The sequence below is a fragment of the Cheilinus undulatus genome, linkage group 13 (genome assembly GCF_018320785.1).
Source record: "Cheilinus undulatus linkage group 13, ASM1832078v1, whole genome shotgun sequence".
NCBI lineage: Eukaryota > Metazoa > Chordata > Actinopteri > Labriformes > Labridae > Cheilinus > Cheilinus undulatus.
In genome coordinates, this window is record NC_054877.1 from 37482836 (window position 1) to 37510205 (window position 27370).

At 39.9% G+C, this 27370-nt stretch overlaps 1 protein-coding gene across 2 annotated transcripts; it reads left to right on the plus strand.

The window, feature by feature from the left end:
• Nucleotides 1-638: 638 nt before the first annotated feature.
• On the plus strand, nucleotides 639-27370 carry LOC121520380 (serine/threonine-protein kinase tousled-like 1-B). 2 transcript variants are annotated; one of them, XM_041803792.1, is made up of 22 exons: nucleotides 639-1243; nucleotides 4464-4585; nucleotides 6975-7043; nucleotides 7255-7293; nucleotides 7416-7491; nucleotides 9951-9994; nucleotides 10086-10175; nucleotides 10301-10381; nucleotides 10483-10575; nucleotides 10687-10797; nucleotides 16006-16142; nucleotides 16234-16425; nucleotides 16949-17015; nucleotides 18518-18615; nucleotides 18757-18838; nucleotides 18923-19014; nucleotides 19102-19191; nucleotides 20590-20759; nucleotides 20963-21098; nucleotides 21994-22105; nucleotides 22305-22412; nucleotides 25826-27370. In XM_041803792.1, exons 1-22 carry the CDS (start codon nucleotides 1117-1119, stop codon nucleotides 25973-25975), a joined length of 2286 nt encoding a protein of 761 aa, XP_041659726.1. In that variant the 5' UTR covers nucleotides 639-1116; the 3' UTR covers nucleotides 25976-27370. The 2 variants fall into 2 exon arrangements, with proteins under 2 accessions (XP_041659726.1, XP_041659727.1); XM_041803793.1 differs by lacking the exon at nucleotides 7255-7293 and having other exon boundaries at nucleotides 640-1243; nucleotides 25826-27369.

Here is a 27370-nt window from a genome sequence, read left to right on the forward strand (position 1 = left end):
GGATTTATGATTATGTAAAATAAATGTTTGACATTTTGAAAATGCAGAGTGGTGGGTTAGATCGAGATGTAGGCCAAACAGCTGATGTGTGTCTTTGTGTGTTTTGTGTCTGGTGCCCTACAAGAAGGCAAAGGCATTTTGATGCACTGCACCAAATTTGGAACAAAAGACCTTATAGCCAAGACCACATCACTATCCTCCCACCTGCACCTCCCCCTCTCAGCCCCCCACTACTCCACCACCCCCATTCTCCTACAACTTGTATCTCAGGACTGAAAAACAGCACAGCAAGACAGCAGCCCTGTGCAGAGGTAGGACAGCTTGAGATGTGCATAACAGACAAGCTGCATGCACACTGCTGTCATACAACATGTGCATATGGACTACTGTACATGCATCATGGAGAAACACTATATTTAAAAAAAAATAAACCTTTATTTCAGTGCTTATAAGTATTTCTATCTACATATATATATATATATGCATATTGATAAATACGCAAAACATACAAAGTGCATATACTTAATATAGTTGCTTTCGTGTCTTCCGTTCCTCGTGTGTTAGTGCGCGTGCACGTGTGCGTGTGTTTTTGTGTTTCTGTTTTGTGTCGTCCTCCTCAAACAGACAGGAACTTTCGGCCATGTTTTTTCGGGGTGTTTGTTGTTTTCACTGTAACAAGAGGCTGTTCTCAGGTCGACGCTTAGCCGTGGCTTCCAGTGAACCCGGGGCTACTTTCTAGGAGGGTAAAATGATCCCAGATCAGTGTCTGTGTCGATGTCATGCCATCCCCTTCGCGCTACTAGGTGCGCGCCAGCCTCGCGATAGCCTCGCCTACAAGAATCAGAGCTCCGCTCGCGGACTGGATGCTGACAGGCGCGCGGTGCGGTCATCATGCAAAGGTTACATTGGATCTGTTTCAGCGAGTCTCTAAAGAAGCCGCTCCTCCGCAGGACCCGCACGGGTCACAACATGCGAGACGTCTAGCAGCACATACAGGCTCCCGCTGACGTTTACCGGCCTGTTTGACGACAGCAGGTGTCAAACGATGGACGCAAGTTTGGGATTTCCGCGAACGGCAGAGTGTACGCTGGCTCCTCTCGGCGGTAAAGTGGCTTCATGAGTGTCCAAAGTAACAGTGGAAGTGGTGGTGGAAGTTTGGAGGCGACGCCATCTTGGTCGCAGCTCTCCTCGTCCCCAACGATTTCTCAACAACATATAACGGCGACCGCAAAGAGCAAGGAAGGTATATTAATCCACCAAGAGCAACACCGACTCTTGCTCTCCTTAAAGTGAGCTCTTTGCAGGAGAAGTGGACTATTTTAACCGTGTACGGCTGACGTTTGTGGAAGTAAAAATGGATGTCAAGTTCACTGATGCCGTGAATTGGAAGCCAAACGTCAGCTGTCAGTTCAGTTGATGGCCAGTCTAAGTAGCAGCAGGCTATCCTGTTTGCACAAAGGAAGCGCTAGCTTGTTGTTTTGTTTGTTGGACTGTCAGCTTGTTACACTAGTCGTAGTTTGGTTTTGCTGTTGATGCTGTAACAGTGTTGTTTTGGCAGTTTGTGGCATTCAGCACTCCTGTCAGCAGTCTAGTTGTATATTAAATAACGTAGCTATGCATGCATCCATTAATGCATTGCAGTGCATGCCTTTACTGCTATAAACTAAAGAGCAGGCCCTGGTTTTTACCTTTCTGCACAGTTTGCATGCACCAGTTTGCATTGTTTTCGACATGTTGACAGTTTATTTACTCTGATGTTGCTAAGCTGCTGGATATGATGTAACATAACAGGGATCATTAGGGGGTGTAAATGGTTATAATCGTAAAGCTATGCTTAATATGATGTTTATAAACATTTAGACGATGATAACACGGTAATAACGACAGTGTAAAGTTTACTACAGCACTAGAGAAATCCGTAAAGTAAAATCCAATGAGTCTTAACAGCAAGATATCAAAATATAAATACTGCAGGGTAATACATTTCTGGTTTTATGTATAAATTATCCTAAATCAGTCTCTCCTCTGTCCTGAGATAACCTCACACAGGCCTGTCTTTCTGTCTCACTGCTGTAGGGTTTCATAATGTCCATTATGCCTTTTAGGGCTCGCCCCTTTGCCAGAAGCTATGTAAAGATGACAGCCAGGAAATGTCCAATAAGGAAACAAACACTTGCAGCAGTAGTCAGCTGAGAGCAGAGGGACCTACGCCTGTGTGCATGTTTCTGTCTCTCCCAGGAAACCAGTTGTCATAGAAGATGTCAGGGAGCATGTATGTTCAGCCTGCTGCTTATGTGACTGTCTTTTTATGCAGATTGTGGCTCAGATTTACAAAAGGGTTGTTACAGTTTTAGACTTTGATTATTCTTCTAGTAAAAATAAAATGTCTGTACCTGTTTGGTAACACCAGCTACAAAAGTAGGAGTCCCAGGAAACAGTCGTGGGTAATTAATTGTTTTTAAATGCAAAAGGATGCAGGCGAACACCTCCATTCTGTCTAAATTGCACACCTACATTTGCATCTTTTCTGTATGCAAACACCTGCACATGTTGCTACTGTTGTCATGCAATTTAGACGGGGTGCAGGAGTTTGCATGCATTTTAATGGAATTATTTCCTCTCTTACATACCTGTCTTATGAAATAGATGCATTTTTTTAAACCGTTGGTTGAGTGTGTATCATTTTAAAATATGCAGAGTTTACAGTGATAAGCTTTACCAGCAAATTTGGCTAAACTTGGACTGAGTGGCATGCATCCAACAGATTGATTTACATACTCAGATACAAATTTATATGAGGATTTATGAATCTATAATTAAAACAGTAAGATAAAACAATTTTTTCTCTTTTTTTTTCTTTTTTAAGATTTATTTTGGGCATTTCTGTGCCTTTATTTGATAGAGGAGGACAGTGGATAGAGACGGAAACAGGGAGGAGAGCAGGGGAGAAACATGCGGTAAAGAGACTCAGGCCGGATTCAAACCTGGGCTGTCCGCATACGTGGGGCGTGCCTTAAACCACTAGGTCACTTGCACCCTAAAACCATTTTTTTCTAATGAGCGCTGCAACCAGAGGCTTTATTTATGTAAAATTTTCAAACTATTTCATACATTTAAAAAAAAATACAAGTCTAATACCAAAGCATAAAGAACTATGGATCTCTTGTTACATATTCAGCCCAGAAATAGAAAAAGCTGTCTGAATGCAAACATCTGTGCAGAAACTTTACTAGTGTATTTGTGCAGTTAGGCAGTAAACACTGCAGGTGTTTGCAGTGTTTGGTGATCAAAAACAAGACATTTTCCAGTATTTGGTGCTGTAGGACTCATATTCTTGTTGCTGTGGCATTGAAATCAGTGGTTTGGGCAGAAGTGGGTACACTTCTGGACATCTTAATTGATGTACTCTTTAGAAGTGGGTATACTCTATGGTGACAAATAAATGAGTAGATAGACTGTATACCGGTCCCTGTACTACACCGCTGATTGAAACTGTTATTGATATTGTTGGTTTTTCCTTGGTTTGTATCAAAGTTTAAGTTTTTGATCTTGTGGCCACATTGCCCTGTGTCATACAAATCACTTTTACTGGTGGGATTTTTCGGCGTTGAAAAGTATTACATTTTCTTTCTTTTTTACATTTTCCAATAACTGCTTATACTTGCTGACAGCAATGCATGGATGTCTGTAAACATCACATGAAAAATACCTGAAATTAGTTCCTCTTTGTGCTTATGAAGGGGCTTATATCATGTAAAGCCATTGATGCACAGACTGCCTTTCATGTCAGTTCTGAATCCCTAATTACTTGCTGTGTCGGAGCTTTTCCAGTACTGGTATCAGTTACAGAACAACTTTAAACAAAGATGCTCTTTTGTAGTGTTTGAATTAACTTCACAGCTACTGAGAAGCCCTGACTAGTCGTCATTGAAAGTGCAGCCCGTGGACAGATGTAAAACCACGAGTGTCATTATCTCAGCTGCTCTATTTGCAAAGTATCTGAGGTATCAATGTCCCTAAATACCACAGACTGCTTTAGCACTGTGATGGGGGCATTGTTACAGTCTAACTGATGTGATTTTGTGAGAAATGGTTGAAGATTCTTGTTTTGATACACTGGAGTCTCCGCCTGGCTTCTGCTTTGATACAGCCTGACCTTCCTGCGTTAAATAGAAATGCATTGTCACTCATCCACACTGTCCACCATCACAGCGTGAAAGTGCATTTTTTACAGAGCTACCTGCTGCCCAGCTGAATCAAATCCATTTTTCTATTTTTATCCTCTAATCACTCTAATTTTCTGTAATCCTCCCACAGATAGCGTCCTCCGCTCCTTCTCTGCATGCTCATTTTTATTCCTCTATCAGTGGCATCACAGAGAAAGTGTTAAAGGCTCCATTTCTCTGATTCCTTGTTGCTTAATGGTGCTGATGTAACTTTACTCTGTTGTTCCCTTGTGCCAGGCCCCATGGAGGAGCTGCACAGCCTGGACCCCCGGAGACAGGAGCTGCTGGAGGCCAGGTTCACGGGAGCCGTCAGTGGGAACACGGTTGGCAGCACTGGGAGCACCAGCGGAGGAGCTAAGGTAACTACAGGACAAAAAAAACAAAAGCTTTATTAAGCTATAGTGGGCTCAGATTGCAAGAGTTTTAAAAGCTTAACCAATGAAGACCTGCATTGGTTGGCAAAGTATTATCACTAGACACTCATCTGGCAAACAGGTGAGACATCTTAAATAGCAAGTAGCAACAGCTCTATAACCCATCATCATTATGACATCAGATATGAATCAGTAAATGAATAAATAAACTTCTGACTCAGTGTTAACATACCAAAAGGTTACCCAAAGCTCAAGAAGCAATTTTAAACAAAGTGTCAATTCTTGATTTAAAGTTTTGGGGACACTGGAAGTCCCTGTCAACAGGAAGTCCACACAAATCTCCCGCAAAATAATAAGAAATATGCTCATCAACAGAAGGTTGTCAGTTGATGAATTTATCCCAGAATTAAGAATAACAGTGTCAATAATATTTCAAAACAACATATTTTGGAGTGACTCTTTTTTATATTTAGCGTCTCATTAGAAGATGACATTCAAGAAATCAAATAGTACCAGCACTAATAAGGGTGTATTTAAGATTACTTTGTATGCTAGAGGGATCAGGGTATAACTTATGCTGTTATGGTCTACTGGGGAAGATGCAAACAAAAGGAGACACACTAAAACCGCACGTGGTTTTTGGGAGAACTTAAATAAAACACAAAGCAAATAAGACCTTATTATTAATGTTTTGGAGAAAAGTTATCTGTAAAACCACAAGGTGTGTTGGTACGACTTTGTTTTCTATCAATAGTAGCATGCTAGCCAATAGTTGCCTCAGGGGTGTGAAGGTTTACCGCCACTTTGGAAACATTGTCAGCTGCTTCTTCTGCTTCTTCCTGCTTGTCTTTTGAACTTTGGTATGATTCTTGTAGTTAACCTAAGAAATTAATCCACACACCGACCAATCAACTTTTATCCATCAGTTTAATCTGTGACAGCTACTCTCCTCATTGCACCCCCTCTGATCTTAAAAATGAACAAGACAAGCTTTATGAGGATTAATTCATTATTTTAACCACATTATGTTGTACTAAAATAAGATAAGAAAAATAAGATTTTAAAATCTAAAACTTGACTCTTAAAAGTGTGTAGGAACTCTGTGTTTGTGTGAAAACAGAAGCAGTAGTTGTCATGCAGTTTTACTCTGACTTTTCCTGCCATCCTCTGGTAAAATTTCAGACTCAAGAGCCGATGTATGAACACAGCAGGACATATTCATGAATAATATCCGTTAGCGATGGGCACATGGCTGGTGCAAAACCAAAAAGTAGCATTTAAACACATTATAAGAGAAGGGATGCATAATATTATCTGCGATCTGTTTTGTCAAATACTAGCTTAAAAAAATGACTCATCGTTATTGGCAGATATGAACATTTCTGCTGATATTTACAGTGGATATTTTGCTATAAACTTCTGCCTATATCAGCTGTAATTTTGGCCCTACAAACACAGAAATTAGTGGCATTTTAGGATGGACCAACAGACCTACGTCAGCTGAAGTCTTTTTCTTTATTCATCATTCCTTATGCTTTAAAGTGTGTCTCAAGGACCGAAGTTTTAGGTCTGAAATACATTTAGATATCCGCAACAGATAAGATAAATTTGCATGTATTGGAGTATCATATATCAGCAAAAATCCAATGATGTGAGGCTACTTCATCGATGTAAAGCCAGAAAGTGACCTTAAATTTTCAGGAATATGTTTCTATGAAGGAGCTTGAGCCCAGCCTTCACACAGAGACTAGAGGGTTAATATTGGAGAGGCCTTTTTCATAAAGGTTAAAAGATTTAATTGCAAGTCCTAAAAAGGTAACCGTTATCTTTTTCTTCCATGTATTCTGGAAAATAAAGGATCTTAATCTTTACTCTTTCAAGAAACAGCACTCTGCAAATTTCTAGCAGCATCTTGATAGATTTGCTGCATCGTTTCGATGCCAATAACAACAAAACCTGATCCTATGTTCTGACACCAGTACTCGCTAATATCTGGCTTTCTTGCATCAGAAATAATGTTTCAAACAAGCTGAAGCTGTCTGTGTTTATCATGAAGTATTCCACATGATAACACCTCAGCTACCAGGCAGGAAATAATCACCAAACCCAGGTTCCCATGAAGTGAAAACAGGTAACATTCCTGTTTTCCTTAAAAGATGCATTTGTTGGTAAAAGTCCAAAAGACACACCTTTCAATAACCAAAGATCTGGATTCCTCTGAGACAAGTCAGACCGCAGGCCTGCCTCAGGCTTTGTTTCACTCTGTTTACATTTCATGACGTTGCTGAACTTGGATAGCACCTCACACCTGCAGAGAATATTTTCATATTGTGTGTGTGTTCATGTGTTTGTGTAATCTCACACTGTTTTACAGGGGCTGGCCAATGAGTCCTCCAACCACAGCTATGGCAGTCTGGGCTCATCCAGCGACAAGGAGTCAGAGGTAAAAACGCACGTAGAAACACATGTCTGCCGCATGCATGGATGACTTATTTATTTTTAAAAGCATAAGATGAAATTAAATATTATACATAACAAAAACAAGGCCTGGTTAGGCACGCTGCATGTTGTCAGCCCTTTTTTTCTCCTCGCTCTGCCCACTCGTCTTTCCGTCTCTCCCACTACCTCCACCTCTCCTTCTCTTCTCGTCCTAGAACTCTGATTTGAAAAGAGGGAGCTCCCCTGCCTACTCAGTATGTACTCTTTCTTCCTGCTGCTCTCTCCTCCAGAAAACAACCGCTAGCGCCAGCTTTGCTAGGTAAAACACAAGAGATTTATGTGCTTTTTTCTTCTCTCTCTTATTTCATATCTGCAGACCCCAGAGAAGAAGCACTCTGAGACGTCCAGGGGGAGGAAGAGAAAAGCTGACACCTATTCTGAGAGTAGTCAAGGTATGACTGACACCAGCAGGAAATCAGAATAATGAAGGCTTTAATGATGGTGTGCATTATGGCCAGTGTTGAGGTAGTTCTTTTAAAAAAGTAAGGTATTATTCGAGTTAATTACTCACTTTAGAATGTAATCATTTACACTTCTCGTTACTTCAGTTTGAGAATGAGATGACACTTAAGTGCCAATTCAAAGTATAGAATTAAAGTTTACACCCTATCAGTACACATCTGTATTCTAATACACAATAAATGCTGCTTTATCCTAACAAGGCAACACAAAGCCTTTTTATCTCTGCTTTTGTTAATATCTGTTGTTGAAAATCAAGCTTCTACTTCTTTCTTGGTGTCAGAATTATGCTCTGATCTTAAGCATCACTCAGGGTCTGGGGATCTTCAGCAGCTAAAGCACATCTTCACCTCAGTGTTAACATTTTAGCTCTGCAGGTGCTCTGAAGGATTTAATGTCAAGCTCACAGCAGTGAGGAGATGTTTCTGGCCTGGGCACAGTTTGCACTCTATGGTCATATTCTTGTCCTCTCATGCAATGAATCTGAAGTAGAGTGCATTTCTCTCTGAGCCTCGGAAGATGTCTCGTTTTTAACTAATGCATCTCCATGCTTCTTTTTAACAAACCACATCCTCAATTCCTGCATTAAACGCACTATAAAACTCCATTTATTACAAAAAGTAGTCAGATTAACCTGATCTGGTGCATGTCTTCCCCCCACTCTCTCTCCTAATATCGATCCCATCATAATAAAAGGCAGTAACCTTAAAAAAATACTCAAAAAGAAAGATGATTTGACTGTGAAAACGATGTTTACATTTTTTTTTTTTTTACTTTCTCTCTGTGCCAGTTTTTTCTCTTGTGTTTGACCATTAAAACAGATTAGAGTTTGTCTAACAGGTGACTTTTATGCACTTTAAAAATATCTCATTTAGTTCAGCAGTCAGGGATAACCAATGGCTACTGATACCAGTTCATGCCACATTGTTTGCAGATTGGTCAACGGGACAAATAGCAGGTGATACTGATGTTAAACCAAACACTGGCACATCCAACTCAATTGATTTATTCCAATCCTTATTTTATTTATCCTTATTTATTCCAACAAATGTAATTTTTCTTTAACGTTTTGGCCCTGTGGATGCTTGTTTAGACTAGTCGGTGGAGCAGGCACCCATACACAGAGGCTAGATTCCTCAGTGCACTGGGCTCTTGATTTGGTCTCAATCCCAGCACTGTTTGGTACGTGTCATCACGCATTCTCTCTCCCCATGGTTCCTGTCTCTCCTCAGCTCAACTGCCATGATGAAGACAAAAAAAAATCTTCAATAAAAGTTTTAGTGATGCACCGATTGTGAAAATCGGGGCCGATACTGATGGTTAAAATAACAATTTGGCCGATACGGATGTTTTTGCATTAACTGTTGCTGCTTGTTGAATTTTTGTGATTGTTCAATCCCTTGGATCAGACTCTATTCGTTCGAATCATTTTGCCAACAGACTCTATTAAAGTAGTCAGTAGTAGTTTAGTGGAGTTTTTAAACTGTGATCAGAGTCTGCCTCTGTGCGTAAAAAGACATTTCAGGGCTCTGACTGAGGGGATTACGTCGGCTAACTTTTTCCAAACTGTAGATTATGAATCTAGCACGCTGATTTCTCTTTCACACTAACTGCTGTGCTGTTAAAGTTGCGGGGGATTGTAGTCCGCTGCAATACGTAGGAAATTTGTTTTTGTTTCAAGAGGTTTTGCCTCATATTTTAAACGTATGCCGCTCCACCGGATCAAAACATCCAGATGCAGAAAGTAGATCAGACTCTATTTGTTCAAATCTTTTTTGAACAGACTCTAATAAAAGTAGTCAGTAGGAGTAGTTTAGTGTAGTTTCTAAACTGTGATCAGGGTCTAACTCTAGATGTTTTGGGGCCATTACACCTTTTGTCTCATTCCTGACTGCAGATGATGAATCCAACAAGCTGATTTCTCTTTCAAACTAACTGCAGTGCAGTTAAAGTAGACGGGAGAATGTTAAAAGTGTCCCACTATTTTTCAACTTGTTTAAACCACATCAGAGCCGCCACGCTGCAACTCTGCTGATGTGGAAAGAGAGCAAGAGGATGCGCACATCCGAAACCCATCAGACCACTGTCTGTTACTGCTTTTGTCATGTTTTAGCAATCTCATAGCAGCATGCACTTCAGATTTGTCTCTTTTCCACGTCTGACAAACATCAGCAACTGTTATCAGCACTTGTCAGAACTTTTGCCGATGTGCCATTGAGGGTTCACAAGGCCACCGTCAGCCGATGCCAATGTTCTACCGATGCATTGGTGCATCACTGAAAAGTTTGGTTGTTTTCAAGTCTGCCAATCATTGAAAAAACAAAAGCTGGGTTTTATTTTAAAATATGATATTAAAATATTCTATGCATTCAATCTCAAATTGTCTTTGCAGGAAAGACGTCCACACGTGGGCCCAAGATCAGCGACTACTTTGATGTGAGTGCAGAAACCTTTCTCCCTCTGCTAAAAGTAACATTTTTGTTGTATTTAACCAGAGTTTTAATCTTTGTTTATTTCCAATCCAAAGTTTCAGGGTGGAAATGGTTCCAGTCCAGTCAGAGGCCTCCCATCAGCTCGCCGCTCTCCACAGAGCTCCCACTCTGCCCCAGGCTCAATCGTGAGTATTTATATACAGTAAGATGCCTGCATGCAGCACAAGATTTTGTGTAGAGTTATGTGCCCAGGAAGTGAAAGTGAGTCCGTTTGTTTATACAAGGTTTAACAATACCTCTTTGTCTTTAGATCCGTCAGAACAGCTCCTCTCCTACCAGTCTGTGTTTTGGGGAACACAATCCTAAAGCCTCTTCCAGCAAATGTGTCCAGGTAACAGGACACCCAGCTGAAACACTCATATTTCCCCCAAAGATTCCTGCATTGTGTTTTTATCAACGCATCTCTGCCTGGTTTTTCTCTTAATCTGATAGACGGAATTAACGGGGCTGAAGCTTGCTGCTCTGGAGAGCAACAAGAGTCTGGACCTGGAAAAAAAAGAGGGGCGGATAGACGATCTTCTCAGGGTGAGTCTGCTGTCCATAAACCGGAGTTGTTTTTGTTTTTGAAGATGATACAGGCTTTCTTGTCAGATTTCTTCTGTTTTAAACTCTGTCCCTTATGTCTGGACTTCACAGGCCAACTGTGACCTGCGGAGACAGATAGATGAACAGCAGAAACTACTGGAGAAATACAAAGAGCGGCTCAACAAATGCATCACCATGAGCAAGAAACTGCTCATAGAGAAGGTATCTGTCTTTGCATGCAATCATCCTCTCCGTACTTTAATGTACATTTGAGTTAAAGGGCAGCAGCATTAAGTTGTTCGTCATTATCATGCTCTTTAAGCTGATGCTTGGCAACATGTGTACTTTGTACCTGCAAAGATAAAGCTCATACCTGCACAACAGAATAGAGCAGCGACGTGCAGTGTTGTTGGTTTTGGTTCTTTCTTAAGGAAACGTTCAGTCTTTGGGTTTGTAGCTCTCAAAATCACTTAACCATCCAGCTGTTGCAAAGCTGCACAGTGGTGGTGGGACTGACAGCTCATACAACCATTTCACAAGTCTCTAATATCAAAGTATTTCTAAATGCGGCTTTATTAAATCTGGAACTTAGTGTTGTAATTTTAATAATAAACTCACCTACCACACCTCTGTTCTGGGTGGAGATGTAACCTAGAGCGTACAGGTGTGGGCCTGTAACCACAGTATCTAGTTTGTCTTTCCTCTTTAGAAACACTACAACTGGCTCAATGGCATCCTGATTTCAAAATCAAAAATACTTTATGTATGTCGGGGGGGGGGGGGCTGGGGGCTGGGGGCTGGGGGCTGGGGCTGGACGCTAAAGTGGCTTTTGAGCTTTTTTTAAACATGCACTGCCAAATTTTTTCTCAAAATTTTACGTCATCTGCTCCTGAAATCTTCCTGATCTGGTTGTTAGCACATTCACCTCAGTGAGAGAAAATCTCTCTTAGAAAGGAGGAGCAAGACGAGCATTAAAAGAATGGCGCAGAAGCAACAGCCTTCAAGATATGCTGCTATGATGACAATATTTGCCTTTTTTCAATGTTACATGTTAGGAAGAAAGAAACCACAATTACGAGTGCTGACAATTTATTGAACTGTCCATGGTTGTGCATTTTTTGCAGGCTATAAACATCATCATCCTTCCTGCTCACTCACTGTGAATTTTCTTGATTTTTACTCCAGTTAGGCCAACTCCAGCAGGAATATTTAACTTGGGGCTGATTGAAGAAGGTCGGGTTAAAGCCGGAGTGAAAAATTTGTCTGTTCTTACGTGAAGCTGACCCCAAAAAACCTCAGGAAGTTTTCAGGAGTTTTGTACATTTGTGAATTAGGATCTACAAAAAAACATATCAGCAGGAAATATACTAACATAAATAAGAATAAAGCATTCAGATAAAAAATAAACAAACAACAATAATCAAATCACACTTGTGATCTCAGGGTGTGCAGTTACATAATCACATAAAAGGCAGCAATTATGTTTGTGTTAAATAGTACTTGAAAGGTTTACAGAAAGTCTTGCAGAGAGGACTCTAAGTTTACAATAATGCCACTATTGCACTTTGTGGAAGTAGCTTAATTAAAAGAAAGGGTTAAAAAAATTTAATGTTTAGTTCTTTTTAAAGCAGTATTGTAAAAACTTCTGATTTTATGCTACTTAATATTAGGGCTGAATGATTTTGGAAAATAGTCTAATTACAATTTTTTCCCAAGTATTGCAGTTAAGATTTGATATGCAATTATTCCTTAACTTTCTTTTATTCCAAAACAAGGGCTGAATGATTCTTTGAAAGTGTAAGTGAAGTGAAAAAGTATTTGCCCCCTTTCTGATTCCTGATGTTTTTGCATATTTATCACACTTAAATGTTTTGGCTCATCAAACCAATTTTTAGTATCTCACAAAGACAACCCAAGTAAATACAAAAATGCAGTTCCTAAATGATGATTTTATTTATTAAGGCAAGAAAATCCAAACCTATCTGGCCCTATGTGAAAAAGCAATTGCCCCCCCCTTGTTACACAAGGATGCAAGGCGTTTGGACAAACTGGTGAAAAAAGCTGGCTCTGTGGTTGGAATCAAGTTGAACTCATTGGAGGATGTGGTGGAGAGATGCACACTGAAGAAGGTGGAGGCCATTCTGTGGAACATGGATCATTCACTTCCTATCACCTTAAATGACCAAAAAAACAACAATTGTGGACGGCTCCTCTCTCTTCGCTGCAGGATAGAAAGATATAAGAGATCTTTTATACCCTCAGCCATCAGACTCTGTAAATCTACTATGAACAGATATGACTCCAGACAAATGAATTTCCCTTCGGGGATGAATGAAGTTATTATTGTATTGTATTGCGTTGTATTGTATTGTTAAATCATGAGTTAACTGTGATTAACCACAGTTTTTGGAAAGCTGAGTTTAATTTCACTGGCCACACCCAGGCCTGATAACTGCCAGATTTGTTGAATCCAGAAATCTCTTAAATAGAAGCTGTCAGACAAAGTAAAGTAGGCTATAAGATCTCAGAAAGAAACGCATCATGCCACGATCCAGAGAAATCCAGGAACAAATCAGAAACAAAGTGTTGAAATCTATCAGTCTGGAAAAGGTTACAAAGGCATTAACAAGGCTTTGGGGCTCCAGCGAACTATAATTAGAGCCATTATCCACAAATGGAGAAAACTGGGAACAATGGTTATCCTTCCCAGGAGTGGTTGGCCAACCAAAATTACGAGTGCAACAACAACTCATCCAGGAGGTCCCAAAAGAACCCAGAATGACATCCAAAGAACTGCAGGCCTCACTGGCCTCACTTAAAGTCAGAGTTCATGACTCAACCATAAGAAAGACACTGGGCAAAAATGGTATGATGGGAGAGCTCCAAGGCCAAAACCACTGCTGACAAAAAAAGAACACAAAGGCTTGTCTCACATTTGCCAAGAAACATCTTGATGACCCCCAAGACTTGTGGAGAAATATTCTGAGGACTGATGAGACAAAAGCTGAAATTTTTGGAAGATGTGCGGCCCGTTACATCTGGCGTAAAAATAACACAGCATTTGATAAAAAAAACATCATGCCAACAGTCAAACATGGTGGTGGCAGAGTGATGGTCTGGGGCTGCTTTGCTGCTTCAGGACCTGGACCACTTGCTGTGTTTGAACAATGAATTCTGCTGTCTACCAGAAAATCCTGAAGGCGAACGTCCGGCCGTCAGTTCATGCCCTCAAGCTCAAGCGCTCTTGTGTTATACAGCAGGACAATGACCCGAAACATACCAGCAAGTCCACCTCTGAATGGCTCAAAATAAACAAAATTAAGGTTTTGGAGTGGCCAAGTCAAAGTCTGGACCTAAATCCACTTGAGATGCTGTGTTGTGACCTTAAACAGGCAGTTCATCCTGTGAAACCCTCCAATATGGCTGAGTTAAAACAATTCTGTGAAGAAGAGAGGGCCAAAAATCCTCCACAGCGATGCGAAAGACTCATCACCAGTTATCACTAACGCTTGATTTCAGTTATTGCTGCCAAGGGTGGCACACCAGTTATTAGGTTCAGGGGACAATTACGTTTTCACATAGGGCCAGGTAGATTTGGATTGTTTTCCCCCCTTAAAAAATTTAAATAACCATTCAGACACTGCATTTTGTATTTACTTTGTTTGTCTTTGTGAAATATAAAAATTGGTTTGATGATCCAAAACATTTAAGTGTGATGAATATGCAAAAACAGGAATCAGGAATCAGAGAGGGGAAAAAAACTTTTTCACAGCACTGTGTTACCAAATCATGCAGCACTGATCTATATATATGACCGTAACAAATTAACAGTATCTCATACCCTCTATGATTCTGGACCAACAACGTTTTTTAAAAACCAAGAGTAGATGTAAAATGATACAGATTTAGTGCTTTTATCAGAGCACTTATTAGAGCATATCTAAAATTGTCTAATGACCAGGAAAGGGTGCACACATTACCAGGATCATTCCTCTGTCATGATAAGGATACCAACATGCATTTTAACACATTCAACAGGTATGTAAAGGTACCTTGTAAGACATATGAAATTCTGCACATATAAGAGGCGGTTCCAGTTGGCAAAAGGAATTAAAAAATCTTGATTTCTTTTTAAAAACAACAAAGAAGAGACGTACAGATACAGCTGCAACTTGCTACGTTTTTGTAGTGTATGATGCATAGCTAGTGTTGTCCCACATAGACATTGGTACCTGGGAGACTTGCAGCTATGTATTTATCAGACATATTAGCATTTTTCTTTTAAGTCATTTAAGATCCTTCTCTAAATTAGTGGACAGTCTCTCTCTTCCTCACATACATGTTGTGAACAGGGTCTCCACACGTGTGTTGCAGGTTACAGAAATAGACACAGCAGACTGTTAAAACAATACAAGGACATATGCTCCCTCAGTGGGTGCTAATACGTTCATATTTTCAGTGTTCAGAGGGCTTTAAGCTTTTTTTTCTATTAACTTCCATGTCCCTTTTTAATTCTTTATTTTGAATTTAGAAATGTAGACATCAATACACACAGGTGGAAACGTAGCTGAGTTTCCTCTGCAATTCAGCCTTTTCTTTTTCTACGTATGACATGGTAGAGGAAAAGTGTGCACACTAGATCAGCCAAAAACATACCACAAACACTTTAGAGGAGGAAAAATAGATTAAAATTACAATAACAATGTAGTTTGCTAAGATTAGATAGCACCACAAGGTCCTTGATCACCTCATCAAAATCTGTGCAAAATATTCAACCCAATTGGTCCAAAAATTAACAAAAAAGTCATCTTTTCTATAACATAAATATCATTTACAATGTCCTGTATTGGGGGGAGCCCATGAAGTAACCAGCATCAAGTAATAGCTGTTTAACAGGAAGAGGTCAATATGCTAAACATGTGTTTATCACTACTTCTTGTCTGAAAATCTACACATTTCCAAAAAACAATGCGGTAACTGCGGAGGTAGGTCCATTTTAATGATGGCATCCTCAGAAAATGTGCCAGTGGTTGCCTGAAACCTGCACTGCATCGAACATTTGGTATCCCCTCCTGCAAAATGAAGTTTCTGCCTCAGAGTGACAAAAAACAGATACAGCACTTCCAACCAAATTCCTGCCACACTAGCTCACATACCTTTATTATCTAGCTGAAGTACATTTTTGTCCTTTTATGATTAAAGGCTGTGAGTTAAAAAGGCAAAACAAAAGCATTACACATAGCTGTTCTTTAGCTAATCTTCTCTTGAAAGTTTGAACATCAGCTGGGTTTCTTACCTTAACAAAAATCTTGAACAAATGATAGTGTGATGTCAGCATCCAGAATTTATTGTGTTGTGAGTTGAGCCTATCATTGCATCTCTAACTCTCAGTGTTTTTTAAGTCTGATTTCTTCCTCTTATCTTGATCAGAGTACACAGGAGAAGCAGTCGTGTCGGGAGAAGAGCATGCAGGACCGTCTCCGTCTCGGTCACTTCACCACCGTCAGACACGGAGCGTCCTACACGGAGCAGTGGACCGATGGATACGCATTCCAAAACCTGATAAAGTGAGAGGCTGCACATGCAAAGCTTAACCACCAACTGAATCCATTTACTTTTCTTGATCATATTTGTTGACCATCTCTCTTCTCTGTGCAGGCAGCAGGAGGGCATCAACCAGCAGAGGGAGGACATAGAGCGTCAGAGGAAGTTGCTGGCTAAGAGGAAGCCTCCAAACCCTGCATCTCCCTCCCTCTCTGTGGCCTCCACCTCTGAGCCCAAGCAGCGCAAAACTAAAGTGGTCAATGGCAATGACTCCGACCCCTTCCTCAAACCATCCTTGCCACAGCTGTGAGTACACAGATGCATTTAAAGGAGATCTGTGTAGAGCATACCTGGGTCTGGGACCCCCTTGGTGGGTGGGGGCATGTGCAACGCTGTCTGCGTGCTCTGAGATTGTCAGAATTAGATGTACCTATAATACCTAAAATCAAAATCAAACATCTATGAAAAGTTCATACAGAGGTCTTTTGATAATAGCACTTGAGTAAGTCTTTTTTGTTTTGATTTAAAGAAAGAAAAAAAATTAAAGGTGATGCTAATTTTTGACACTTTTTTTCATTTGAGTCCTGGTGCTCAGAGGAACAAAAGGTGGGGAACCACTGATGTAGAGGATGTTGAAATATATAGAACTGAGATATAAACTATATAAATTGAATGCCTCTTTTATAAGCTTTTTTATTGAAAAATGAAATTTTAAAAGATCAGTTACCAGATGGTTTGGAACTTTATACCAAGATGTTTTTTAAGTATGAAATCGTTTTTCTAAGATTTTTTGTTTTCTGGAGTTTCTGATTCATCTGTGTTTTGGCAGACTGACCCTCGCTGAGTACCACGAGCAGGAGGAGATTTTCAAGCTTCGCCTCGGGCATCTGAAAAAGGTTTGCAGTCAATCAGTTGATGTATTATGATATATATTTGGCAATATTTTGAAATATCCTCAAAATTACTGTGTAAATAGTTAATTCAGCCCTTTGATGCATAAAATTACACCAGTATGATGATAATAATAGACCCTTCTATAAAGTCTTTTATTGTGAATGTTTTCCCTGCTATTGTTGACTATAAAAATGATTATTGTCCTCATTAAAGGTGAAGCAAACCTACACAAAACCTCTCTATTTACAAGATGCAGCCAATGGTCAAACTCCTGCAGTCTAGTCCATTTAGGCTCACAGCTTTGATTTCGTTTGTCCTCTTATCTGTGCTGATGAGTTTCTGACAAGTTCCATGACTTGAGAGCATCTTTTAGTCCTTGTGCAAGAAGCTCTCCTGTGTGATCATTGGGAAAAAAAACTCAAGCGGAGGCACACACTTTCTAACTCTGTTGTTGTTGATGTAATGCACTGGCAGGCTGAGACCACAGAGCCGTAGTTGTGGAGAAGTTACGGTTGGGGTTAGCTATTGGACCAGCTTTTCTCTCACTGGAATGGACAACTCTGGTGGGGAGTTTTCAGCAAAAAATTTGTGCCCAGGCAAATCAAACTTTAGGGAAAGTGTCTTTATGAGAATTTTAAATCCTGGCTTTTCAACAACACGTCCTGGGGCCATGGGTTTGTGTTACTGTTAATCTTGGCATAATCATGCCCATTCAGACTTCTGTCTCTTAACACCGTTAACCTGCTTTGGCTGTTTGTTAACTTTCCCTGCTCTCTCATGCTTCCATCCCTCTCCTTCTGATACAAAACCTGCTTGTGTAAAAAAGAGTTTTCCGGATGCACGGGGGACCCTGTTGTCTGCTCTGTGAGCGAGGCTGAGGAGACTGTAGGAGAAGGGAATTGCATGTTGACAGCTTAAAACTTTTACATAATTTATATGTAAAAGACATACAAAATGTATATTTAACCAGGGCTGAACAGTTCTGAAAAAATCTAATTGTGATCTTTTTGACTCATTACAAATTTGATAAAGTTGTTGTATTGAAGGGAACAATCGTTTTTACATCATTCTCCTTTTGATAAAGAAAAACATCTCATAAATAATGAAAGTCTGACTTTTTGTAAACTATTCTAAGAAAATGGATGCATGCATTTTTGCTTGATGTGTAGAGCATCTTTGCTGCAAAAAATAAAATCTATCAAACTGGTATTTGACAAATTTCAAGTAAAAGAAATATCCCACCTTCTGCTATTTGAAAATTGCAGTAAGACATATTGTGATTTACTCTAAATGAAATTAATATCAGCGTTAAAGGCCACCCGAAGCGGGACTGTCTGACATCTTTCTGCAGTGTTACACTGGTTCTACAGAAATGTGGCTTCCTGTTTGTCATTGAGGAGGTGGCAGTGGACCCTGAGGCTAGACCAGCTGAAACCTACTGAATTATATAACGGCATGAATTATTTTTGAAATGTAAAACTTTCCATCTTAAATGTTTATGCAGGAGGAAGCAGAGATCCAGGCGGAGCTGGAGCGGTTGGAGAGGGTGAGAAACCTCCACATTAGAGAGCTGAAGAGGATAAACAACGAGGACAGCTCAGCGTAAGTCATACCAAAACCTGCCAAGGGAATTTATTAGACAGTTTTCTCCGTCAAAACAAAACATTAAATTAAGAGAAACAGTATTCTGTGCTTAGAATAAGTCAAGGTAATTTCTTCCATTTTGTTAACCGTTACCTTCAGGTTTAAAGACCACCCCACCCTGAATGAGAGGTACCTGCTGCTGCACCTACTGGGCCGGGGTGGCTTCAGTGAAGTTTATAAGGTAATATTAGTACTAGTGGAAATTTTTTACTCCTTTCCTTCTCTGATATTTAAAGGCTGGTGTTTGCTTTCTTTTCATACTCAGGCTTTCGACCTGTTTGAGCAGCGCTACGCAGCTGTTAAAATCCACCAGCTTAACAAGAACTGGAGGGAGGAGAAAAAAGAAAACTACCACAAGTAGGTCTCATACACACACAAATCCACACCCATACAAAATGTCTCTCCAGAAAAGTACGCTCCATGTTGACATTTATTTCCTCTCAGGCATGCATGCAGAGAGTACCGGATACACAAGCAGCTGGACCATCCCAGAATAGTCAAACTGTACGACTATTTCTCCCTGGATACTGACACGTGAGTGACCTCTGACCTCTATGAGCTGCCACCCTGCTGACTCAACACATCCTCTGCTTGTTTATCAACCAACACTGGCTTAAAACACTTTCTTTCATCTTTTAAAGTAGAGTGATGGACATGAGTGAGAATTAAACGTTGATAAAGAAACTACCAGTATATTTAAATGATGCATGGGCTGTTTGTGTTCTGGCTGGTAGATCAGCGTCGTTGATGTGAAACTTGAGGGCAAACAGTGGGTTTGGCAAGTCTAAAAGCAGTTCACAGGAAAAAGAGGATTCAGCATCAACATGCCCTGACAAAAGAAGTTATTTTTTCAAGGTTTATCTTCCAGCTCTGTGCGTTTAGTCACACATAGACAAAAAAAAAAAGAGTTCAGAAAACTTGATGTGTAACCTGTCTGACCTAACCAGTTTGATTTTAATTGTTCAGATTAACCACATATAAACTCTTTTATAATGAAGCTCTCATGTTGGCAGAGATTTCAAGGGCCTAACAAATAGCTCATTTACTTAGAAAAAAACAAAAGTCACTCTCATTCAAAAGCAGAAAGTCTTGACTTCAGAAACTTTGATCATACTCCTTTTCAATAAGCTCATCAGAGATTTATTATGAACATAATGTGATAATGTTTCTGGTTATGATGTATCTTGGTCATGAATGAAGGATACGTTTATTAAAATGAGCTAAAACTGTCGAACGTGCGATTTTTAACCTTTTATTTTTAAATATATATTTTAGCAAAAGGTACAATGTGGAGAATTCTTTATCTGAAATAGCTTTATTATTAAAGAAAAAATGAATATTCCTTTTTAAGATATTTTTCAACTTAGTTCCTACGTGACCTCAGGGTCGGTCTATTTTCTGGCAGTTCCATTTCCTGGTTGAATCCAGCCTCAGAAATTAGGAGGAACTCTTGTTATTCTCTTTTCTTTTTTGACAGAAAACTTCAAAACAAATTTCCAAAAATGGGCCCAATTTTTTTTTTTATTCTCTTATTTTGTTTTCTTGTTTTAATGAAATATTTGAGAAAATGGAAATTATGTGACGCAATGGAAAAGGTGAACATTTAAAAATAAAAGCCCTCATGTCAAAATTGCAATTAATATGAAACAATTGCTGCTTGAGGCATTTATCCATGTACATGGATTTACCATTTTTACTCTGATCATTCATTTTTTTATTTACTTATTTTGTGCACAAAATAATAAATGAACCTTTCCACCAATACAGTCATTTATTGAAAATTTGATTCCTATTGTCTACATGAAAGTATCTTTACATTATTGACATGAAATTAAGCAGGAGTTGTAGGTTTTGATCTCCATTTGTATGCATTCTTGTACAATAGTTTCTTGTATTCAACTATGCCTGCCGTCTTCTTCCTCTGTCTCTCAGGTTCTGCACGGTGCTGGAGTTCTGTGAAGGAAATGACCTGGACTTCTACCTGAAACAAAACAAGCTGATGTCGGAGAAGGAGGCTCGCTCCATCGTCATGCAGATCGTCAGCGCCCTGCGCTACCTCAACGAGATCAAACCGCCCATCATCCACTACGACCTCAAACCAGGTAGGTCACGTGTACAGAAATGCTCGGGATGAATCACATCTGTAGCTTAACATAGAAATTTCCATCAGCTTCTTTTTTGTCAGTCCTTGCATTAACTTTACATTGTGTGGCGAGGTTTGCTTTTCCGGTGCGTTGCATCTAGCAGTATTGTATTATTCTCGTCCATAAGCCTGATCTAGTTTCTGCTTGTCTTCGTTTTGCAGGTAACATCTTATTGGTGGATGGCACAGCATGTGGAGAAATCAAAATCACAGATTTTGGCCTGTCGAAGATCATGGACGATGATAACTACGGCGTGGACGGGATGGACCTCACATCACAGGGAGCCGGTACCTACTGGTAAGACAGACACAGATACACAAGTGCACAGATCAGCACAGTTATCAACCTCAACCAAACACAAAAGTAATTTTTTTTAAATTAATTTTAACACAAAACACGGTCTCATATATCTGACTGATTTCTCAGTACATCATGTTGTGTTTCTGTCATTATAATGAGCTGCAAACCTGCCTGTTGCATGCAGTGGGTTAACTATTAATTTATACACTCTTTATTGGATATACTTTTTTTTAGAAGTAGGGAAAATCTTTGACTAAAAAATAAATGAGTATAGTCTATACCCCCCTGTATACCCTGCAATAAATACACCACTGGCTGTATACTATTGAATCCCTATAAAATCCAGACAGGTTACTGGTATGTAAGTCACAGTCTATTTTTGGGCTTCTCCTAGAGAGAAAGAAGGTTTAAGCTATCTCCCTGAAATTTTGTGTTCAGCAAAGTCTACTACCTGCAGTTTTTGTACAGCTGTCCAGCTCCTTTAGCACCATCTGTTTTTGCGATTGAGAGTTTGCACCTGTGATCCACCGAACATGAGTCGCTCTGCCCATCTCTGCTGTCACTTGTTGTCTCAATGTAGCAGTCTTTTTAGTGCAGCCAGCACTTCATAGGGTTTCTATTATCTTTAGTAAACCCCCAGTTTCTTTAAATTCATGGTTATGACTTAATGAGGAAGAAAATACCGTAAAAGGGGCCCCAATCTCTACCAGCCTGGTCGAAGCAGCTATGTTTCTCAGATATGTGCAGTGTGAGATAGTGGCTGCTGCACTTACTGTAATGAGAGCAAATGCCTTTAGATTAAATATAAAAAGTGTGACATATATATATATGGATTTTATGGTGATAATTCACATAGGAACTCATATATTTAGTTTATATACTTGTCTTGCAGGTACCTTCCTCCTGAGTGTTTCGTGGTGGGGAAGGAGCCGCCTAAAATCTCCAACAAGGTGGACGTCTGGTCTGTAGGAGTGATCTTCTTCCAGTGCCTCTACGGACGAAAGGTGCAGCCCCACTCACCACACTAAAACATTTACCTCCTGTAGATTGTTCTAAGCAGAGTTCATGACCTTTTGTCGTATTTCTCAGAGCCAGTACTTTGAGTCATTTTTAACTTTTCACTTTACTGTCAAGAGAAGAAGCCATGCAGAAGCTATAGGTTATTTTATTATTCTGTTGATTGTTTGTGTTTTGTCTTTGCAGCCGTTTGGTCACAACCAGTCACAGCAGGATATTCTTCAGGAGAACACTATCCTGAAAGCTACAGAGGTCCAGTTCCCTGCTAAACCACAGGCCAGCACAGAGGCCAAGGTAACACAGTGATCAATACACGCATAAAGTACACAGTATAAAACACAAGGGTCGGACTGGCAGTTTTTACTGTAGTCATAGCTGCACCAGAAGTCCTTTGAATACACCTTTATACAACTTAAGATGCAGCTATTTCTGTCAAACTAGATTGGTCTGGCTCCATATTGATCATTTCTTAACAGAATATCAGTCCATTTAACATTGAAGTTTGCAAATAGTACATATCCCATGTGATTATTTTGATTTTCATTGCTGTGGCTTTACAACCCTTAAAACACCTAAAAATAAGATAAACAATATTTTGGAATAGATAACAAAGGAATGTCTTTATCAGGCTGAGTTATTTTAATATCTGAAAATCAGACTTTCTTCATCGCTTTGATAAAAAAAGAAAAGTTTAGCCAATGAATAGATAAATAATCTTTTATTTTTCCCTCTAAGTAGTTCGCAGTATTGTCCTGTTGACTCCATTGGAGATGGAGAGATGCACTGATTGTGAAAATTCGGGCAAATACTGATATTTTTTTAATATTACTTCTTTTGGTCTTATTTTACCATGATAAATGATCACTGGTTACCCAACAGGCCACTTTATCTGCCCTATAAAAATCTCTTTTGTGATCCAACAGTGAAAAAACAAGATGTCAGCATAAACTGATTTAAGACAACGGACAAACATTAGCTACTGATATCTGGTCGTGCCATATCATTTGGCAAATGGCCAAACCGATGCATCTGTGCATCCCTATTTGAGCTATGGTTGGCAACACTGCAGAAATCTAAAGAAAGCTCATTGTCAACAAATGTGATCATGAATTTTCAAAGTTGCTCCCTTCAAATCATGACAGGATCTGCCTTACTGTCTCTGCCATTTTTACATAACTTAAGGCTTTTACACAGTTTTTTTTTTTTTGTTTATTACCAAAATTTTTGCATGTTAAAAAAAAGAAACTCAGGTTGTGCTAATTATGTTTGCACACTGATGCCAGCTTGTGTCTGTCTTTTTTTTTCCCGCAAAGTTCTACTTTTTGCATTAGTCACATAAGACCAAGCCATTTAAATGGATACAGCAGCTGCAGCTCCCTTCTCACTCACTTGCTTGCATTGAAACCTCCCTTTTAATGCTGTGATTGGTCCATGTGTGCATGTAGCCAGAAAAGATAAGGGCATAAATTTGTACTTGCAACCTCGTAATAGAGACTGAATTAAAAAGTTACTGTCCTCCTACAATTTCCACAGCGACATGAAGCGCAAGTTTGTGCCATGTAAACATTTCTGTCAGGATGGATGGACTCAACCGTGGTCTGTGAACTTTTGCAGTGAATACGAATAAAATACATTGGACTCAAGGTTTTCACACACTGGGTCCGTTATTTTCAGATGCGTTTTTTTTTTTTTTTTTAAGATCCGTAATCCGAAAAAAGTCAGGCACTCGGACCTTGCACACCGAGCCTGATGCATTGCCGATGCCTTCACTGCAAAAATTTGTAGAATGTGGCAAATTATTTCATTCTGCAAGCCTGTGGCTCTGTCCCTCCTTTAAAATCCCACTGGATGCATCCATCTTGATACAGAGCTTTATACAGCACACACTCATGTGTCATAGCACTGCACCACGTTGGAGAGCAACGTTCTAATTCGCCCTCTGTTATAACCTGTGAGTAGGCTATAACTTATGCCTTTATCTGTTATATTTCCATGGCTGATATCCACATAATAAATAAGCAAACTTTTGAGGTTTCAGTGTAAGAGAGAGAGAGAGAAGGGGTCTGGCGGAAGTGACTAAGCGAGGAGGAAGCAGTGGGCACTGTTTTGGATCATCAGTCACCCATTTAAATGACTTTTACTGATGTGAAATTTCGAACTTGTTGATATGATGGACCAAAATTTCAGTGTGAGTGTGTAAACATGATTCATACAACATGAGATGGATTTCATTTTTTTAACGTGAAAAATTTGGACGAAAAAAACAGACTCAGTCTGCAAGGTTTCAATGCATGGGGTTTTTTATCAGGTTATGGACATGAAAAAAGCTTAAAAATATTCTGGACTCAGTGGGCAAAAGCCTTTACTGATGTAATTTCATGTGACTAATCTCAAATTAAACATGGATTTTTCCACCATTTTACCAGAGCTGCAAGTGGTACTACCATTCAATGCTGGCTGTAGCACATTTGAAATCTGATCACTTACTACCCAAAATGGCTAAAGAAGAAGAAAGCAGTAATGTTTGGTGACACAACTGTTGTGTTACAGTATGTAGAGGTGCCAGGACAGGAACCTTGCCTGTCTTAACTTAAGAAATTATCTATTTTACTTTGTCTTTTTATGCAAATGATTAATCAGAATATCATCTGTTACCCTGTTAATAGCAACTTCTGTTACGCATTAGCATTAGGCTAAAAGAGATGGTCTGGGTGTACTTTTTATTAATATTTACAACAACCCAGCATTAATCCACCATGAGTGAAATTTCTGGGCAAAGTGTAGCACAGTGGGTAGAGTATGTACCCATCGCAGTGGTCGTAGAATCAGATTTCCTGTCTCTCTTCAGCTGTCGTATTAAAGAAAGGCAAAAAATTCCCCAAAAAAGGAACTTTTTCATTTTAACTGAGAGAAACCTCAAGACCAGACCACCTCCATATGCAGTCTAAGCTATCAGACTTCAAACTGTTTTCAGTCCCCACTGAGCTGCGTCCACACAAGGCATTAAGAATTACCACTCACTACCGGGGCTTGTCCATTACATGGAGTAGCTTGGCTCAACTTGGTTTGGCTGGGCACGGAAGCTCAGCACAGATGCATTTTATTTTTATAAAGTCAATAATTTATTAGTCTATCAGAAGGGGAAGGGTAAAACTTTTGTTATTAGTAGATATAAATCTATGTTAATATATTGTTTGAGCAGGGTAGCACATGAATAGTTCTAACAGATCATAGCAGCTCTAAGACTGATATATTAATAGTTGAAACAGCCAGATACCTGCAGATCCAGCAGGTTGTCTGCAGAAATGATAAACTCACTTTAGATGCACTGTCAGTTGACCTACTAAACAACGTCTGACAGTCAGCAGATGTGAACCGTTTCAGAATACGTCACTGTCGTGCCCAGCCCTGACAGGTATAAACTTAACTACATAAAGACATCAGTTTGTTTCAGTAATTAAAGGTATTTCAGACATTAACTGACCATAATTAAGTGTTAATATGCACCATAGCCTGCAAACAGAGTGACTATCTAAGAACATGTTGACACATGCACGGAGACCAGCATCAGCTCTGATGTGTAGCTATAAAAAGATCACTTTAAAGCCGGTCTTTGCAGACAAAAGGTGCAGCATCTCCCCACACAAACCCACTCACAGCCTGCAGCTCATTTTATAATCTGTTCCCTCCCCTCCTCTGCTCTGCAGGCGTTTATCCGCCGCTGTCTGGCCTACCGCAAGGAGGATCGCTTTGACGTTCACCAGCTGTGCTCGGACTCGTACCTCCTCCCTCACATGAGACGTTCAAACTCCTCAGGCTCCCTGCAGCCGTCCGCCTCCTCCCTCCCCACCTACTGACTGGCTCTCTTACATGATTGACAGGACGCTCCAGCCAATCCTGAGGCAGGATTGTGCAGATTTTTTTTAACCTGAGCTGTTCCATAAAGGATATATTCACGAGAGAAGAGAATTAAAGATGGGAAAGAGTGAAGAAAAGGAGGAGGATGATCCCTTTGCATAGGAGAGATGAGATGTACCCTGAACTCAACTGTGAGCAACAAAAGGGGAAAGAATAAAGCTGGACAACAGGAAGGAAATGGAAAGAGTTAAAAGAAAGGCTCTGCATTGCTGGGAACAAGAAAGGAAGAGGATTTCTTTATGGATTCTACTAAATAACCCTGTAGGAGACATTTATCATCAATAGAGGCTCCTAGATGTCATGTCCAAGCCCACCTCTCTTAGCTCTTAAGCATAAAACACCTCACATGGATTTCTTCTATGTAAAACCGCTGTTTTTGATGTTCTCTTGTTGCTAATGTGAGGGTGGTGAAGACCAGGAGGAAGGAGAACCGAATGCAGCAGAGGATGTCAAGTCTCTGCACGTCAAATATGAACTTCTTGTTAAAATCTGCTCTTTAGTCTAACGCTATGAGGCACAAAATGATGATAACATGTCATTGAATTAACCCTTAACTTAAAAATCATTTTGTATCTTTGATGGGACTTCAGAGAAAAATGTTCCAGATTAAATAATCTGGGCTCGATTTGCACTTCTGGTCCGGGTTGCTGTGGTCGGGCCTCACAAACACATTTGGCATGAAGTTCTGCAGCGTGGGCGAGTGTTGTAGTCGTCCGTTCACTTTTATGTTTTAAAGCAGTTCAGATCTGCTGCTCAGTTTACAGATCTGTGAATCTGTCTTAATCCATCTTTGTTGTTCAGATTAGAGTCGACATGTTTCAAAGAGCCGAGTGTTTCAGCACCGTGTCGTCCTCGTCGAGCTGCCTGCAGAGTGGGACTGGATCAGCTGTTACTGTGCTGCAAACACTCACAGTTTAGTGTACATTTCATGTGCAGGAGACGTTACTCACAAGCAAATACAACATAATGAGGCTTATCTCTGCTTCTCTGTGTCTCATTTTCTTCTTGTTCTCAGTTTGCTGCTATGAATGTTGCTCCTAGTTTAGAACGTGTGAATGGTTCCCTCCTGGTATATGTGCATACTTGAAATGTGTTTAAAGGAATGCTCTCTAGGGCCCCCCCCTCTCTGAGATGGAGCCCTGCTGTGCTGTTTGAAGGAGGGAGGATGCAACACATTCATCACTGTCCCTCTGGGGTTATGTTTACTTTCATGCACAAGTTTTAAGCTGTTTTTGCTCATGCACTCCTGAAAACTTCTAGAAAATATCAGGACAGGCTGCCCTTGAAATCTTCCTGAGATGTTACTCACATGCCCCTCACAGTGTGATGTTTTC